The sequence below is a fragment of the Oryzias latipes genome, chromosome 9 (genome assembly GCF_053564925.1).
Source record: "Oryzias latipes strain Hd-rR chromosome 9, Olatipes_Hd-rR_3.1".
NCBI classification, from domain to species: Eukaryota; Metazoa; Chordata; class Actinopteri; order Beloniformes; family Adrianichthyidae; genus Oryzias; species Oryzias latipes.
In genome coordinates, this window is record NC_136245.1 from 18259593 (window position 1) to 18277566 (window position 17974).

General features: G+C 41.6%; 2 protein-coding genes, 1 long non-coding RNA gene and 1 other non-coding gene across 20 annotated transcripts in view; 3 read left to right on the top strand and 1 right to left on the bottom strand.

The window, feature by feature from the left end:
• Positions 1-17974, top strand: part of trpm3 (transient receptor potential cation channel, subfamily M, member 3) — a 169068-nt gene that overhangs the window by 91746 nt on the left and 59348 nt on the right. For all 17 annotated transcript variants that reach the window (XM_078952840.1, XM_078952834.1, XM_078952839.1 and 14 more), the window contains exon 6: positions 160-331. In XM_078952840.1, the coding sequence (XP_078808966.1) occupies positions 160-331 (172 nt within the window). The remainder of the gene's footprint in view (positions 1-159; positions 332-17974) is intronic.
• Positions 1290-1385, top strand: mir204 (microRNA mir-204). The gene has a single exon (NR_107134.1). It is a non-coding gene; the product is annotated as a microRNA mir-204 (primary transcript).
• LOC110013569 (uncharacterized) lies at positions 9148-9526 on the top strand. Its single transcript, XR_002873864.1, has 3 exons — positions 9148-9216; positions 9272-9353; positions 9429-9526. It is a non-coding gene; the product is annotated as an uncharacterized LOC110013569 (long non-coding RNA).
• LOC111947905 (uncharacterized) lies at positions 10075-14390 on the bottom strand. The gene is made up of 4 exons (XM_023958551.2): positions 14246-14390; positions 13374-14167; positions 13166-13250; positions 10075-10208 (listed from the first exon to the last, which is right to left on the bottom strand). Exons 1-4 carry the CDS (start codon positions 14388-14390, stop codon positions 10117-10119), a joined length of 1116 nt encoding a protein of 371 aa, XP_023814319.2. The 3' UTR covers positions 10075-10116.

A 17974-nucleotide genomic window follows, 5' to 3' on the forward strand; every position in this document is an offset into this window, starting at 1 on the left:
TCTTTTGTTTGTAACCAAAAGTAACAGCAAATATTTCACATATGCACCAAATTACCTTCAAAAGAAACTGGATCCTTTTCCTACTGTCTAAAATTATCAGTTAAAAATACCCTAATTTTTGATATTTTTACAACAGTAAAATATTCTCTTCCTGACCAGGTGGTGCGTCCATACCAGACCATGTCCAACCCTCTGAGCAAGTTGACGGTCCTGAACAGTCTCCATTCACACTTCATCCTTGCAGACAATGGCACCACAGGAAAGTACGGCGCTGAAGTCAGACTGCGGCGTCAGCTAGAAAAACATATCTCCTTGCAAAAGATCAACACACGTGAGTGAAGTCACAGCAAAATGACCTGAACCACAAAGGCTAAATTAAATGCTACCTTTAATACATAAGGTGACCACAAAATCATGTAACACAACTGAGGGTTAAATTCAATTATTCTTTTTAAGTTCTACAAAAAAGGGTAAACTTAGCTTCACTTGCTAAATTTAGAGCAAATTCTGTCACTTGATGTATTTTTAGACTCTTGGGTGTAACTTAATGAGACTAAGAAGTATCAAAAGCCCTGACAAAATATGTCTTTTTTTTTCTTTTTCTATCTCATATAGAAAATATTATCAGCTTCGCATTTTATGTGTAAGATAATAATTTGTTTGCAGACATATGTACACGGAAGTGCATTTAACATACTGTAGCTCAGAACATTTATCATTTTGCGCAACTATATACCTTTTATTTTGTCGATTTATAAATTCAATATAGTAAACCACTGCTTTCATATGATAGAGTTTTAGTTAATCAATCATTATCATCTTACAATTTTTTTACAACTGTTTATTTTTATTTTATTTTGAAAAAACAACACAGACCTGGTTTTTGGACCTTGGTTTTTTTTTGATAGAGTTTGTGTTAGGAGTCATTGCTGAGTGGTGTAACCTTTTTTTTTTTCATTTGTACTAATTTCCTTAAGGCGTGATAGAAAGGAAAGCAAGCTCCTAAACGTCAAAGATGATTTAAAGTAGCAAAACACTCCCAGAGTCAGGAGGCAGGTTAATCTAAAGGCACTATATGATTCAAAGCTCCCTTGTCAACATTGTTTTGGTTCACTGTTAGAAATGTCACTCACATTTGCTGATAGTGACACTATAAGGTAGGCTGAAAGGAACTGGGTGTTCAGTATTGCTTCTAGCAGGTTATTTATAAAACTTTAAACATTTGAAATTTAGTAACAGTCTTCTGCTGAAAAAAATGACAAATGTAGACTTTGCTCTCTTTTCCTCACCTTACTATGACATGTGGACTTCCCTTTGTCATCCTATGCCTGGAATCAAATAAAAGGGGGCTGGGAAGGCAAAGGGATGCTCAGCTGTCATACAAGCACCATAAATAGTATTTCTTTGTGGATTGCACGTGTCGTCATCTTTAACTTTTACTTGGAAGCAAAGTGATAATTAGGATTTACAATTTTTTTCTGTCCTGTGGCAGACACATATGTCTAATATCAGTCGGTCAAACCTTTGGTTTAGTGGTTTCTCGCTGGTAACCAATTCCAGCAATCCGGTTGGAATATGATTTAGGCTCTATGACTGGAAACATATCTTTTTTAAATTAGAGGAATTTACTGTGAAGCAATCAACAATGTCCAAATAGTACAACTATTTCAGCTCCTTGGGCTTTGGACTCTGTGGAGCTGCTGTTTCCACAATCAACATTTTTTTTTTTTGCAAGATAATTACGATGCAGCAAAAAAAAAAAAAAAAAAGGGAAAAAGAATATCAATTTTTCACAAAAGATGTTGCTGTGCAGTCCTCACCTCTGAAGCGTTTGTAGAACAGGATAACTTCTTTATTCGATTACCTGCGCATGGCCAATTGTAGGTTTCATCAATTTTCTTCACAGCAGGGTCCCTGCTGTCATCAAAGGGAGGCTTGACAAGCTGCCAGAAAGTGGGCTATGAAGTAAATGGAGAGGAAATAATGCAGTCGAATTTGTTTAACATTTAGATTGTGGACCACATAAAACCCGGTTATATTTCTTGTAGAATTTTATATATAATTTTTCTTCTTTACTCATAGATGCACATGTGCCACACAAACACATATTGAAAAGTGTGGTGGCTTTATATGTGTTATCTCCCCTGTGGTATTTCTGTGCCTGTTTGTAAATTCCCATGAAATAGCAATCAATATGTGTCTGCCTAATACGCTGTGACAATCAAATTGGCTCCACAGTATTTAAATAAGGGAATCAATAGCATAGTCTGCTGTTGTCTCATTGGCTCATATATATACTGCTCCTGGTTGATACGGTGTGGTCAGGTGATGCTTTCAGTCCTTTTGCACACTGCAGGTTTTATTCAGTAGAAATGAGGGCAGCACCAGTACCTATCAAAAGTCACCACCAGAGCCCAGTTGGGCAGTTCCTAAAGCCTTTAACTCTATTTTTCGAGATAGATCTTGTTTTTTCTGCTATTTCTGGCTTTGTAGCATGCTCAGCTCAAAAGTGGATTAAAGTACCAAGTAGGCACATCTGACTGGGTGTAAACAACATTAATATCTGAAGACAGCTGATGCTCAGCTGATAAACGAAGCCAGCTTGCTTTCTTCCGAGAGTTTCAGTGCACCACTGTGTCTTGCACTATGACCACGACTTTGAGTCCCACTCACATCTCACTCACAGGAAATAGTTTCTGCAAAGCGGCAGTAGTTTATAGGAAATTCATTTCTGAGTTGTGGACAGGACTGTTGGCACGGAGTAAGCCCGTCTCTGCTTCCCACCATCCATCTCCTACTAGATTATAGCCACTAAAAACTCCCATCCTTACATTATAGATGTGACAAAAATGGATTTTAAAGTGGATGCATCAGAATGGAGCACAGCAGGGAGCTTGTGGCCATAACATCTACAGGCTTTTTCAAACAGCATTTTTTTATCTGCTCCTGATTCATAACAATTTGAATAAAGAAACACTCTCAAAAACAATTTTGAGATTAACCATCTTAACATATGTCCTCCATAATGAGAAAAATACCTCAAGAACATGTTAAAAACATCATTTTGACTTGATAGGGATTCTAAGGAATTTGATTAAGGTTTAAACTGATAAATAGTTTTAAGGGGGTGGGGGTGGGGGGGGGGTGTTTATTATTATTTTAATGTAAATTATTAAACTAAATACTGACAGACACACTCTGGCATCCAAATTTACGGATGAACAAGTTTAATGCAACTTTTTGCACCGATCAACACTATATGCTAACCCACTTTGCAGCTCCTCTGACACGTCTTGGGCTATCAAGTCCTCTCTTCAACCACTTGCTTCACAAAGATGATAATGGAAAGACGCTCAGACAGCAGTGAAAATGTGATGACAGAGGAAAAGGGCTGAAGGTGGGAAATGATAGAAAATCATTTTTATAATGTGCAAAGAAAGGATAACGCAGCTGAGGAAGATGCAGGCGGCCAGACAAGGTTTTACCTTGAGCTCGCACACACAAAACTGCAAAAAACCATTAAGCGTTATGCATAAAATGTTTTCCTAATAAACTAAAAAAAAGATGGAAAAAAACAAAACGAAAACCGTATTTTATTAGGTTGTATTCATTTTTTTCACAGTTAAGTTCAAGCATTCAGAAATGAACAGTTCACCTTGAAGTTGTCCTCCTCATATCGCTGGAAATTACATGGAATATTAAATTAACAAAAGAAATATGTGCACATACCTGTAGGCACAGCTGTAACCTTTTCCTCATTGGTTTCATTAATAATAAAACATATAAAAGAAAAAAGCAGACAAGGTAATTTAATCTAGTAGTAATAGGTCCATTCATTACATGTAAGCCATGGCATACCGACCTCTAGAGTGAAACAACGCTCACAGGAGAATAATAGTTTAGCAGACACACATGGAAAGTTGTTTGAACCACAAAAGCAGCATAAAGTGCTGATCAAATATAGTTTTATTGGCAGCTTGAATATTTCTGATAAAGCGGGGTGTCAAACTCAGTTGCTCAAGGGGCCAAAATCCAAAACACTCTGAAGGTCGCGGGCCAAACAGGATAAATGTTTACTGAACACACTAAAACTAAACTTTTAATACTGTTTAAACAAAAGCATGAATAAAAAATAAATATAAATAATTATTCTGGAATAAATCAACTTAAACCTTAAATAACGTTTTTTTTTCTCCATAAAATATATCCTGTTAAAATTATACAAGACAGTAAACATTAAAATAAAAAAAAGGACATTTCTTTACTTTTAGGTCCTTTTATATAAAAATAAATTTAATTCTTAAATATACCAAAATGCTTTTCTCTTTCTAAAAATATATCCAGTCAAAATTACCTAAATTCAAAACAAAACAAACAATGGAAATATGAATAAAATGTGTGCTTTTCAGCAATAAATTCTGTTTGCTTTGCTTTTGTGTCATTTCTTCAGAGCGGAACGCCTGGCATCATTTTTTGGCAACAAGTGTGCTTGTGTTTGATTTGAAGACCTGTGTTGTGGAGATTCTCAGGATGGACTGCAGGAGCTCATCAGTGAGATGACACTTGTCTGCTGTTTTGTTAGTCTGTATCACTGAGAAGAGCTTCTCACACAGACATGTCCGACCAAACATGCACTAGATTGGAGCCGCATATAGACGGAGTTGGGGCATTTCTGCAGGAATGGAGAGAATAAACTGTGCAGCCCTGCAGTGTCGTACTTTTCCTTGAGTGTGCCAAAACACTGCAGCTTAATCCGGCTCCGTCTGAATCTGCACAGGTGCAGTTTCCACATCCACGGCAAACGGGTTACGAAGCAACTCAGAATCATTTTTTGGTTCTTCAAAGTTAGCATAGTGCCTTGCGAACTCAGAGTTCTCAGCTTTTCAGCAAAGTGCGTGTTTGAGGTTGTCTCATAGCGCCGTCTTAGATCAAATTCTTTAATTACTGCCACGTTCGCTCCACAAATGATATACTAGAAATGTTTACCAGAAATGTCAGAAACATTTATTCTGCCAAATCTGTTTTCAGAATCAACTTTTTCTCTTTGGCATCGTGAGCTCTAGTGCAGTGTTTTTCAACCTTTTCTGAGCCACGGCACGCTTTAACCTAAAAAAAAAAAGTTTGTATTGATCTACAGCCCCTCCACAATCTCACATGCATTTTTGAGATAATTGTGTCAGAAAAAGCTGGAAACTGCAGCTGTTTTTTTCTAAAAGATGCAATAAAAGTTAAGTTAGAAGATTTAAAAACAGTTTGATGTGTGTTCGTTGGTTTCAAGACATTTAACAACAGATCTCCTTGTGCGCTGTCACTCTCACAACCCAATGCATCATGGGAGATGTAGTGCATAAAACGGCTGAAGATCGCTTTTCGGAGCTTCATTGTTTTGTTCACTTGTTCCACGGTCTGACACCGGATTCTGTGGAAAGCTACACCGCTAAAGACGACCTTTAGCTGGTATTTTTGTTAGAACTGAGCGACTTTAAAGTAAATTAAAGTAAATTTTACGTTGATTATTTCTATGATGTATTGTGATTTTAATGCATTTTTCTGTTTTGTGAAGCACCTTGAATTACTTTGTGTACGAATTGTGCTATACAAATAAACTTGCCTTGCCTTGCCTTTACGAGCTAAATCGGGACAAGGAAGTGAAGACTTTAACCACTTCTGATTGGTCAGACTGATGACATGTGATTAAGCCCCCCAAGAATGATTGGTGGAGACAGTTAAAGGGACGGGACTTTTCCAAAATACAGCCGAAGCTGCAGCTGAATCGCGGTACCGTCATTCTTATCAAAATGTCTTTAATAAAATATAATAAATGCAAAGAAAAAGTATTTTACGATCTTTTATATTCCTAACTCCTCAGTGTTTTATCAGGGCCTGTTTGGATGAACACAGAGCTGACATCCTGGTAATGGGAAATGTTTTTAGATCAGTTAATGAGGGGAATTTCCCACGGCACACTTGACCATATCCCATGGCACACTAGTGTGCCGTGGCACACTGGTTGAAAAACACTGCTCTAGTGTTCACTTGGGCAGCTGAAGTGCTGCATTGTTGCATTTGCAGTTATTTGTTACCAGCACTGCAGTTATGTCCGAATTCCTGCAGTAGTCATTTCACAGTAAACCATATAGAGAGTTTGCTATTTTGTGGTGCTGTCCGAAACTACAATTCCAAAATCGAGTCCCCTAGAGATATCCCAGAAGTCTCTGCAAAAAACTAGTGTGCATTGATGCTTGATTGGCGAATATAGACCACAATGCATTGCATTTGAACAATTTTTCCAAAAAACTATATTTATATATATTTTTTAATAAACATTCAAGATTTTCACCTCTTTAGAACACAGTGGATTCATAAATAGTCATCGTAAAATGCTCATATCAATTAGGTTTTCACTTCCTGAAATTGATGACGTCATGATCGCTGTTTAAAAAAAACAAAAAAAAGTAGTAAGCACAGTGTCCGAATTACTTTTTAAATCCAGGGCACTGGATAGTCCCGCAATACGTTGTTTAGTAGTTAGGGATTAGGGTGGGAATTCAGACATAGCCTACATTTCGCTGGGAAGCTGAAGTGCTGCAGTATGGGATTTGAAGTGGAATTGTTATATGCGCTACATTTCGCCGGGCCATTAATAACATATGATATAAAATGATGTTGTGGGCCAGATTAAAATTACATGGCGGGCCAGAAGTGGCCCGCGGGCTTAAACTTTGACACGTGTGATTGACCCTCTTAATCTTTTATCATTTAGTGTTTAGACTTCTGTAGGTTCTGATGTGAGAATGGAGGTGTTGTTTTTATTTTTCAAAACTTAAAATACCACTGCACAGCTGATTTGGTAAAAAAATAAAAATGAAACAAAGCACAAAAAGGTTATTGAATACCATTTAGTGGAATCTTTCAGTAGCCACTGAAGTTGTGGGGCTTAAAGGTGGAGTCCTGTGTGAAAAAATACAAAATCCGAAGTCAAAATGATAGCAAACGAGCTGCCAGAGAGTTCAGTTCTTTAGTGGAGCGATAACCGAGTTGGAAACAAGTCTTGCTCTTGGTACGATTCCAGGCTAAAGATGTGTTTTGGTGACAGCTTGCTTTGTGGTGTGGAAAGAATCTGAGAGCATGATCGGCACTGTGCTAACTGGAAATGTGACAAAGTCTTAGGAGCGGTTCTGAGGGAGGAAAACTGTTGTTGATGGTTTGGACAGCATCTGAAAAAAAAACAGTCTTGTTTTTTAAGTTATACAGCTCTCCCTCTAATCTGCATCCTCACTTACTGTTTTCCCACATCTCTGGTAATCAGACTTAATGATGTGTTTTTTCTGGGTGATATCATTACTCTGTTGCAAAGTAATAACACTGAAGCAGCACTTTAGTACAGAAATTCACAAGAGAGTACGTTGTAACTTCTACTCTTTGATGCTTTCTAATCGAGATACTGGACTCCTCAAAAGGTCAATACATAAATCTTAGGAGACGTAATATAATGACTATATTATTTAATGTTAACGTCTTTAGAGAAATCCCTGTACAAACCAGAGGAAGGGTTGTTTTTGTTACCGGCATCATAGCCCTAACACAGGGAGGAGTGATACACTTCAGTGGACTTAATTTGCCAGTCTACCCTCCACCTTAGACTTGAGTGGAGATGCAATAGGCCCAGGGGGGAAATCATCTTTTATCTTAATAGAAAAAGAACAGGAACATTTACGTGCTGATGGAAAAAAATGCACATAAACTGTACTGCAGCACACCTACTTCAGTTATGCTGATGCTAAGTGGATGTAGACTAAAGCAGTGGAGTAGAAATTAGCATGCACCCACACAAACACACGAACGCAGGCATACCCCCCCGCTCACACACACACAGAGGATGAGTCATCACTTGTGCCTTTAATTAGTATCATTAAAGTATGTTATGTGTGTCTTGTCTCATCTCCTCTAATTCCTAATTCATTACTACACCCCCTTAGTTAAGAAAAAATACCAATTGTAGCCTCAACAAACCTCTGTTTATATCTAACTACTTTTCAACACATTAAGTCTGCATGTCCTGGACAATCCCAACAGGTAGATTACTTTCTGACCTTGCAAATTGTCTATCCTGCTCTCTGATTGGCTGATTCATCTGGAGCATCTTTATTTTGAATGCATTTCTTTGTGTTGTCTTAAAAGACGTTATTTTATTATTTGTTCTAAACTGTATCTTGAAAAGGAATAGCAGATTATTTTCTAACTGTTTTTCAAAGAAACCAACACAAATATTGACAGCTTGTGTTCTGTCTGTACACTGGGTGGTCAGCATTTTCCTGTGCTTAGTGCAGTTACTAAAACAATCAATTAAAAAACAATAACTACAACAAAATTAGCTGATTTCTTTGTATAACAGACATAAAATCTGCATAAAATCTGTGTGATGCTGCAGCGCCTCAGGAGTAATTATCAGCATTACACAATAAAGCTGTCCTCTTCTTTGTGCTTAAAAAAATAATCTTTTTAAATGCTTGAAGAATTGTAGCTACTACTCTGTAGATGATTTCAGATAACGTGCATTTATTACTTCTAAGAGAATTTCTGATCCTGTATAAAAGACGTTGCAATTTGTACTTTAATGAGGAAGCTTTGCATTACTTGGGGAGTAAAACGGGAAAGAAAAATAGTATTTTTAAATTGTCCTTCTGTACATTGGTGAGATACTCTTTGTGACTTAAAATCAGGCAATAAGAGATCTATTTAAAATTCAGAGAAATGCAAGGACATTTTTCTTCAAAAGATTCAATGAATACGTTTAACACTAATATACTATATGATACTAGGATAGATACCATATGATGGACACTATCCAGTTTTGACTAGTGTATCTACGTATAGCTCACATAAATGCCCCTTGTGTTTCTGAATGTAATTTAGGCTTAAATGCAGAGATTAATATCATTTAATGATATGAAATAAACGAGCATATTTAAGGAGTTTTGGGTGGAATCTTAAAAAGTGTTTTGTTCACTTTGCAATAGTGCACTCACTCACTCACTCACTCACTCACTCACTCACTCACTCACTCACTCACTCACTCACTCACTCACTCACTCACTCACTCACTCACACTCTCTCTCTCTCTCTCTCTCTCTATCCATCCATCTATCTGTCATGATATGACGCAGATTCTGAATGACCCAAGTGCTGGAACCCGGAAGGAGACTCGGACAGGAGGTAAGTCTGAAGTAGATTTTAATTGGGCTGAAGATGAGTGTTGGCGTCTTCCCAGAAGGTGGAGCGTCAGCTGGCTGGAGGCGTCTTGACGAGGAGATCCAGGAGCGAAGCACGAGTGACCAGAGGACTGCGACCAGGTGAGTATCAGAGTGGATAATTCCTGAGGCAGATCGAGAGGGATAATTAAAGACATGAAACTTGGCAATAAACAGGAGCAAGGATAGGTCAGACTAAGCACCATGGGAGGAACAACGAACTGGCGTCGGCTGAAGATCCACAGACTCCTTAAGAAGGCTGCAGCAGTGATGAGGTGAGTGAGAACAGCTGGTCGCGTCAAAGGCAGAGAAGGTGGGGGAGGGGGAGAGTAACTGACAGGCCACCATGACAGTACCCCCCCCTCAACAACCGCCACCTGGCGGTCCAAGACGACGATCCGGATGGGCCCGGTAGAAGTCGTCGATGAGGGTATGGTCCAGAATCAGGGAACGGGAAATCCAAGAACGTTCCTCCGGACCATACCCCTCCCAATCCACCAGAAACTGCACACCCCGCCCACGGCGCCGGACATCCAGGATCTTGCTGACCGTAAAGGCGGGGGCGCCGTCGATGGTACGGGCGGGTGGCGGGGAAGTGGACGGCGGGCAAAGCGGACTCTCAGTGACCGGCTTGACCTGAGAAACGTGGAACGTGGGATGCACCTTAAGGGCTGCCGGGAGACGCAGCCTGACACAAGCAGGATTGACGACCCGGTCAATGGTGTAGGGCCCGATGAATTTGGGGGCCAATTTACGGGATGAGGCTTGGAGAGGAATGTTTCGGGCAGATAACCAAACCTTTTGGCCAGGCTGGTAACTGGGACTCACCCCCCTGTGGCGGTTGGCTATCTGGCAGTTGCTCTCCTTAGTGCGAAGGAGAGCCGCCCTGGTCTGCAGCCAGATGTTCCGACACCGTTGGAGGTGGAGCTGGACCGAGGGCACTGCCAGATCCAATTCCTGAGAAGGAAACAAAGGGGGTGAGTAACCCAAGGATGCCTCAAAAGGAGATATGCCTGTGGCGGTGGAAGAATGGGAATTGTGGGCATATTCCACCCACACCAGGTACTTGGACCAGTCAGCTTGATTCTGGGCTGCCAGACACCTGAGAGCCGCTTCCAGTTCTTGGTTCGCCCGTTCTGCCTGTCCATTAGATTGGGGGTGGTAGCCCGATGTGAGGCTCACGGTGGCTCCCAGGGCGGAACAGAAAGCCCTCCAAACTTGCGACGTAAACTGAGGTCCACGATCAGACACTATGTCGCTGGGAATTCCATGATGACGAAAAACATGATTTATGAGGACGTCGGCCGTTTCAGAGGCTGAAGGCAGCTGAGGCAGGGGAATAAACTGAGCGGCTTTAGAAAAACGATCAATAATAGTCAGGATTACCCTATGGCCTTGGGACGGTGGTAGTCCGGAGACGAAATCCACCGCTATGTGGGACCAGGGACGGCTGGGCGTGGACAGGGGTAGCAAATGTCCAGAGGGAGGCCGGTTGGAGGTTTTCGAGCGGGCACAGGTGGTACAGGCCGCAATATACTCCTTGACATCGCGCTCCAAGGTGGGCCAAAAGAAACGACGCTTGAGTAGTCGGGAGGTACGGTAAACTCCTCCATGGCAGGCAATGCGGGATGTGTGTCCCCATGTGAGGACTTCAGATCTTAGGGCGTCTGGAACAAAGAGAGTACCCGGAGGACAGGAGATGCCATCAGGAATCTCTCCTTGGGCCTGGAGTACCTTGCTCTCGACCTCCCAGGTAAGATTGCCGATAAAACATGAAGCAGGAAGTATAGGAGAGTCAGAGGTAGTCTCGGAGGTGTTGTATTTGCGAGATAGGGCATCAGGTTTGATGTTGCGGCTGCCAGGACGATAGGTGATTGTGAAATGGAATCGATCAAAAAACAAGCACCACCGGGCCTGACGGGAATTGAGTCGTTTGGCACTGCGAAGATAGGCCAGGTTCTTATGATCAGTTAATACTAGGAAAGGCTTTTCTGCTCCCTCCAGCCAGTGACGCCATTCTTCTAATGCCAATTTTATGGCCAAAAGTTCACGGTTCCCCACGTCATAATTTTGTTCGGCGGGACTTAGTTTCCGTGAAAAAAAAGCACAGGGCTTGAGTTTACCGGTGTCCTCGCGTTGTGATAAGACAGCTCCTACACCGGAGTCCGAGGCGTCCACCTCCACGATGAATTGTTTGGTAACATCGGGCTGAATCAGGATGGGAGCAGACACAAAAAGGGACTTGAGTTTTCTGAAGGCGGCATCAGCCTCCGGGTTCCAGGCGTAAACTTTGTTTATGGAGGTGAGTTGGGTGAGTGGGGCAGCTATACTGCTATAATTACGTATGAACCGGCGGTAGAAATTGGCAAACCCAAGGAACTGTTGCAGTTTTTTACGAGTTTGCGGTATCTCCCATTGAGTGACGGCCTCAATTTTAGCTGGATCAGGGCGGATATTGCCAGCCTCAATGATGTAGCCCAGAAAAGGGATGGAGGACACGTGAAACTCGCATTTCTCTGCTTTGACGTAAAGCTGATTTTCGAGCAACCTCTCAAGAACTAGACGGACGTGATGTTCATGTTGGGATTGATCGGTGGAATAAACAAGACTATCGTCCAAATAAACAAAAACAAACCCATTAAGGAAATCCCTCAGGACGTCATTTACAAGTCGCTGAAAGACCGCAGGGGCGTTGGTAAGACCGAACGGCATAACAAGGTATTCATAATGCCCCAACGGGGTGTTAAACGCCGTTTTCCACTCATCTCCGTCACGCATGCGTACCAAGTGATAAGCGTTACGGAGGTCGAGTTTCGAGAAAATCTTAGCCTGTTGTACCGAGTCAAACACAGATTCGAGTAATGGTAGGGAATATTTGTCTTTGACCGTGATTTGATTGAGCTCGCGGAAGTCAATACATGGCCTGAGAGACTTATCCTTCTTCTCCACAAAGAAAAACCCTGCGCCGACAGGAGAAGAAGAGGGGCGGATATGACCCAAAGAAAGGGCTTCTTGTATATAGTTTTCCATGGCGCTTTTTTCGGGTCCCGATAGATTGTATAGCTTCCCCTTGGGAAGGGGAGCCCCATTTAACAGCTCGATGGAGCAATCATAGGGACGATGAGGGGGCAGAGCGCTAGCTTTGGATTTAGAAAAAACCGAACGAAGGTCGTGGTAACAGGAGGGGACTTTAGAAAGGTCGATATCCTTCCCTAGACCAGGGTCGGGACAATTAGTGATGGGCATGGCCGAGTGTAGGCAGTTGGCCATACAATAGGTGCTCCAGTTAACGACGCAAGGTGAAACCCAGTCAATAAGCGGATTGTGTTTCTGGAGCCACGAGAAGCCAAGAATTATTGGTGTTTGAGGGCACTGAGTGACAAAAAACTGACAGTATTCACGATGATTACCGGAGGTCAGAATGAGAAAAGGGCTGGTACGCTTAGTAATGCGAGTTAGTTGTTTTCCACCCAGCCCGGCCGCGTTGATAGGCGTGGAAAGGTCTTCGACTGAAAGCGAGAGGTCATGAACAAGACGTTGGTCTATTAAACTATGCTCTGCACCAGAATCTACAAGCGCTTGGAGTTCAAATACTTGGCCTTTATTACTGACTTTGACAGGAACAAACAAGAACTTAGAGCTAGGTGCTGGTTCAGGATTTTCCCCCCGTGGCCTGTCAACTAACGGGGGGGTTCGAGAATTTAACCGGACGTTACATTGAGAGACAATGTGACCAGTTCGACCACAATAGTAGCATAATCCCTCATCACGACGTCTTTGTCTTTCTTCAGAGGAAAGCTTGGCGTGACCAATTTGCATGGGTTTGTCAAGATTGCAAGCAGCAGTATCAAGGTTGGATGGTAGGGTAATCCTAACCGGGGAAACGAGAGTAGCTGAAGGCGGCGGAGGCTTACGCTTTTGTTCGGCGTGGCGTTCACGTAACCGGACATCGGACCTCAAGGAGGCGGCGACAAGGTCTTCAAAGGTGTCCGCTTCTGGCTGTGAACATAGGTGGTCTTTAATGCGATCGTTCAACGATTGATAATAGATGCCTTTGAGTGCGGGATCCGGCCAACCTGCTTCAACCGCCAGAATGCGGAAGTCGATTAGATGGTCACTTACCGGGCGGTTACCTTGTTTGAGACTCAGTAACCGCCGGGTGGCTTCTTCCTGCTTTCTGGGTTGGTCAAACACTAGACGGAATTCCCCAATGAAGCGGTCGAAAGGTAGGTGTGTGATGGGATGGGTGGCTAGGAAAGCCTGAGCCCACTGAAGCGCCTTGCTGCGGAGTGAATTAACAATCAGAGATATGCGGCTGTGATCGGCCTGATAATACCTGGGGGCCTGTTGGAAGATTAGTTGGCATTGAAGCAGGAACCCTCCGCAGGTCTCAACGTTGCCGTAAAAAGGTTCCGGCTGTAGACGGACATTTTCCGGGACGAAGGCGGAAGAGGAAGTGGGGTTGTTGCCGGAACTAGGAACTTGGGCTGCGGCTGCAGGGGAAGAGGATTGACTGGTTAATTCAAACAGTGTCTGAGAGATGCTGTTGATACGGCGAAATAGATCCTGCTGGGCTGTGGACATTTGAGTTAGAGCGTCCGCTTGACTACTCAGGAGGTTTCCTTGCAGGGTGATGGCGTGACGGAGCCCCACCGGGTCAGCTGGGTCAGAAGTTGGGCCAGTTCGTTCTGTCATGATATGACGCAGATTCTGAATGACCCAAGTGCTGGAACCCGGAAGGAGACTCGGACAGGAGGTAAGTCTGAAGTAGATTTTAATTGGGCTGAAGATGAGTGTTGGCGTCTTCCCAGAAGGTGGAGCGTCAGCTGGCTGGAGGCGTCTTGACGAGGAGATCCAGGAGCGAAGCACGAGTGACCAGAGGACTGCGACCAGGTGAGTATCAGAGTGGATAATTCCTGAGGCAGATCGAGAGGGATAATTAAAGACATGAAACTTGGCAATAAACAGGAGCAAGGATAGGTCAGACTAAGCACCATGGGAGGAACAACGAACTGGCGTCGGCTGAAGATCCACAGACTCCTTAAGAAGGCTGCAGCAGTGATGAGGTGAGTGAGAACAGCTGGTCGCGTCAAAGGCAGAGAAGGTGGGGGAGGGGGAGAGTAACTGACAGGCCACCATGACACTATCCATCTATCCATCCATCTATCTATCTATCTATCTATCTATCTATCTATCTATCTATCTATCTATCTATCTATCTATCTATCTATCTATCTATCTATCTATCTATCTATCTATCTATCTATCTATCTATCTATCTATCTATCTATCTATCTATCTATCTATCTATCTATCTATCTATCTATCTATCTATCTATCTATCTATCTATCTATCTATCTATCTATCTATCTATCTATCTATCTATCTATCTATCTATCTATCTATCTATCTATCTATCTATCTATCTATCTATCTATCTATCTATCTATCTATCATGCTGGCAGGGAAAGCATACATGGAACATCACAATCAAGTGGCTGGAAAAATAGACAGAAAACATGTTAGGGATTAGGGTGGACTGGAAACCCCAAGGTCAAAATGGGAAACACCTCCGAAGGTGGTAAAGAAAGAGAACAAAGATCCCGTGTGACTTCCACATCCAGACTGACAGGATGGTAATGGCGAACCAACCAGACATCGTAGTGGTGGATAAAGAACAGAGAAAAGCTGTTGTGGTGGATGTGGCAGTGCCAAGCAATGGAAACATCCGGAAGAAGGAACATGAGAAACTGGAGAAATATCAGGGACTCAGAGAAGAACTGGAGAAAGCATGGAAAGTGAAAGTGAAGGTGACAGTGGTGCCCGTGGTAATTGGAGCACTCGGGGCAGTAACCCCCAAGCTGGAGGAGTGGCAACAGCAGATCCCTGGAAAGACCTCACACATCTTAGTCCAGAAAAGCGCAGTGCTAGGAACAGCTAAGATACTGCGCAGGACCCTCAAGCTCCCAGGCCTCTGGTGGAGGACCCCAGCTTGTGTGAGAAACCACCCGCGGAAGGGTGAGAGGGGCGTTTCTTTTATTTTTCATGGAACAATCAGACTACACCCTCAGCAACTGCAAAGCCTGTTGGGTGTGACGCCCAAAGGTAAGGGTAACACCACAACGTTATCTCCTGGAAGTAGCCATCAGAAGATGGGTACACTGCAGTTATAAAAGGGATGGACATGGTGAGCAACAATACTTTAGGCTGTGGTGTTGTAACAATGCTCAATTGGTACTAAGGACCCAAAGTGTGCTACGAAAATATCCCCCACACCATGACACCACCACCAGTTTGCTGTTCAGTGGATTTTTTGTCTTTTTCTGACCATTCTCTGCCAACCCTAGAAATGGTTGTGGGTAAAAATCCCGGTTGATCAGCAGTTTGTGAAATACTCAGAACAGCCCATCTGGCACCAACAGCAATGTCAAAGACACTTCAAATGCCAGTCTTCCCCATTCTGATGCTTCTTTTGAACAATTTTCTTGACCACGTCTACATGCCTAAATGTGCTAAATTCCTGCCATGTGATTGGCTATCAGAAATTTGTGTGGGCAGTTTGGGCAGTTTTTGCATTAGTTAGAACACGTATGTGTATTTTTCCATGTAATTTATGAATTACGAAACTTTGATTTTTATTTATTCTAATAAGAAATAATACATTTATCAATTACAAAATGCTTCTTAAAGGGATTTAAAGATATTTGGGCCAGTGAAGCACACAGAAAAATATATTTATTGTGAAAATATTGAAGAGAATATGCATTTATATTTGTCTAGGAGAGTATGCAGACATACAGGCATAATTTTCCTTCCCAATTGGCTATGGCACAGCTGTGTTCCCCCCTCTCATCTCTCCTATGCTGGGTTTCAGTTGAACAATAATCTACTTTATATACCGCCTTATTTCCTCCAAAGCTCATCAGTCATCAATATAAATTTTTGTTCTGACACAGCTGCACTCTCACACAAGTGTGCACTCCCTGACACAGAAATCTGAAAATAAAAGTTAAAGGAATCTGATGTTAAATGTCATTAAGCTGCTGTAAGGCTTTTTTTTCCCCCTGAAGTGGGCAAGGCCCCTAAAATATTCTTATGTAACTGTCCCTGATGCAGGGCCTCACAAGACTGTGTGAGGATGCTGTATTGGTGGGTGTGATCTCTAATATGCGCGCAGGCTTGTGTTTGAGTGAGTGTGCGGGCATGCACTTGGATGTGCCTGTGCAGTTGTGTATGTTTTTTTTTTTTTTTTTTTTTGTAACACATAGTGCTCTCAATGCTGTGAATTATGCAGACCAGGATGGGGGAGCAGTGCATGGAGGACGAGGCAGATACACAGCTTTTGAATTAGATGAGTTAAAAGACCCTACATAATCCACGACCACGTGACCCAGAAAAGAGGAACATGGATAAGTATGGAGTGGCTAGGAAAAAAATAAAAGCATAAGGGTGTGAGAAAAAAAGCAGGATGTGTTGGGAAATGGGTTTAGAAAGGTGGGGGATACTGTAGAACTATGGGATTTAAGGGATTGAAGTTGGTTTACAGGGATGTTCAATAATATATTGGGGAAAAGATTCATAAAAATATTAGACTTGGAATCGACTTTTAAAAAAAAACAGATCACATCCTGAAATCAGAAAGATAGTAGTGCGTTTAATATGTCAGTTATTTATTTAGACAAACATATCTTAAAAATCTAAGTATGTCAAATGAATTCCTAAAACAATAACCTAATGTATCTAAACAGATACAGTAACATGTATTATTTCATGTTAAATACATGTCAGAGAAAAGGAACACCAACTTCAATGTTATCCATTTATTTAAAGTATCTTTAAGAATCAAATGTCCAAATCAGTTCTTCTTGGTAATCTAAAATTTTCCATCAGGCAAAATTTGGAGGTAACTAAACAGGTACCATTTTTGTAAACACAGTTTTTGTTTTTATTTTTTGTCTCAACTGTGTCTGCAACACAAGTTTGCAATGTAAGTTTGTCTTAAACTGCATGTTCAAGAAAGTGGAAATATGTTCAAAGTTTAGATTTATTTTATTTTGCATCCATACATTTAATAACAAAAATATTAAGTTTTATTTTTGTGAAAGAAGCACAATAATTTACATATTGACCTTAAGGATGGTGGGTTGGAAATAAGTCCTGACTTTTCTAAAACTGTGGTGTTTGGAAGACTTTCGTGGACAACAGAAATATGTAAAAGCAGAAAGGTATAGCTTTCTGCAGTGCAATCAGTGAAATGAGCAGCGACTGAGCAGGGAGTATGGGATGCAGTGCTTGAAAGGAAATGTGGGTCTATTCTGGGAAGTCTCATTATAAGGCAGTAGGCACACCCTATAGCTAAATCATTAACGCTAAGCTTTTCTGAAATAAAATTTAAAAAAAAAAATGAAAAAAGTTGCTTTCTTGACTAAGAAGAATGAATTTTAATTTTTAAATGTGGCTTACTTGAAACACACACAAAAATAATTTAAAAAAAAGTTATGTTTAAAGTTTTTAAAGTCCTTTTTAAATTCAAAAGATAAGGTACAATTTATTATATATAACACAATGAAACACTGCAGCATCACCACTCCAATCATATTTTGATTTATTGTAAACGCGTTCCCAGTGGTCTTTTAATTATGGTTATGCAGTCTTAGTCAAGATCAAAAACATTTTGTTTCTTAGGACATAGTTTTAGCACAACTCCAAGGTAGCATTACCA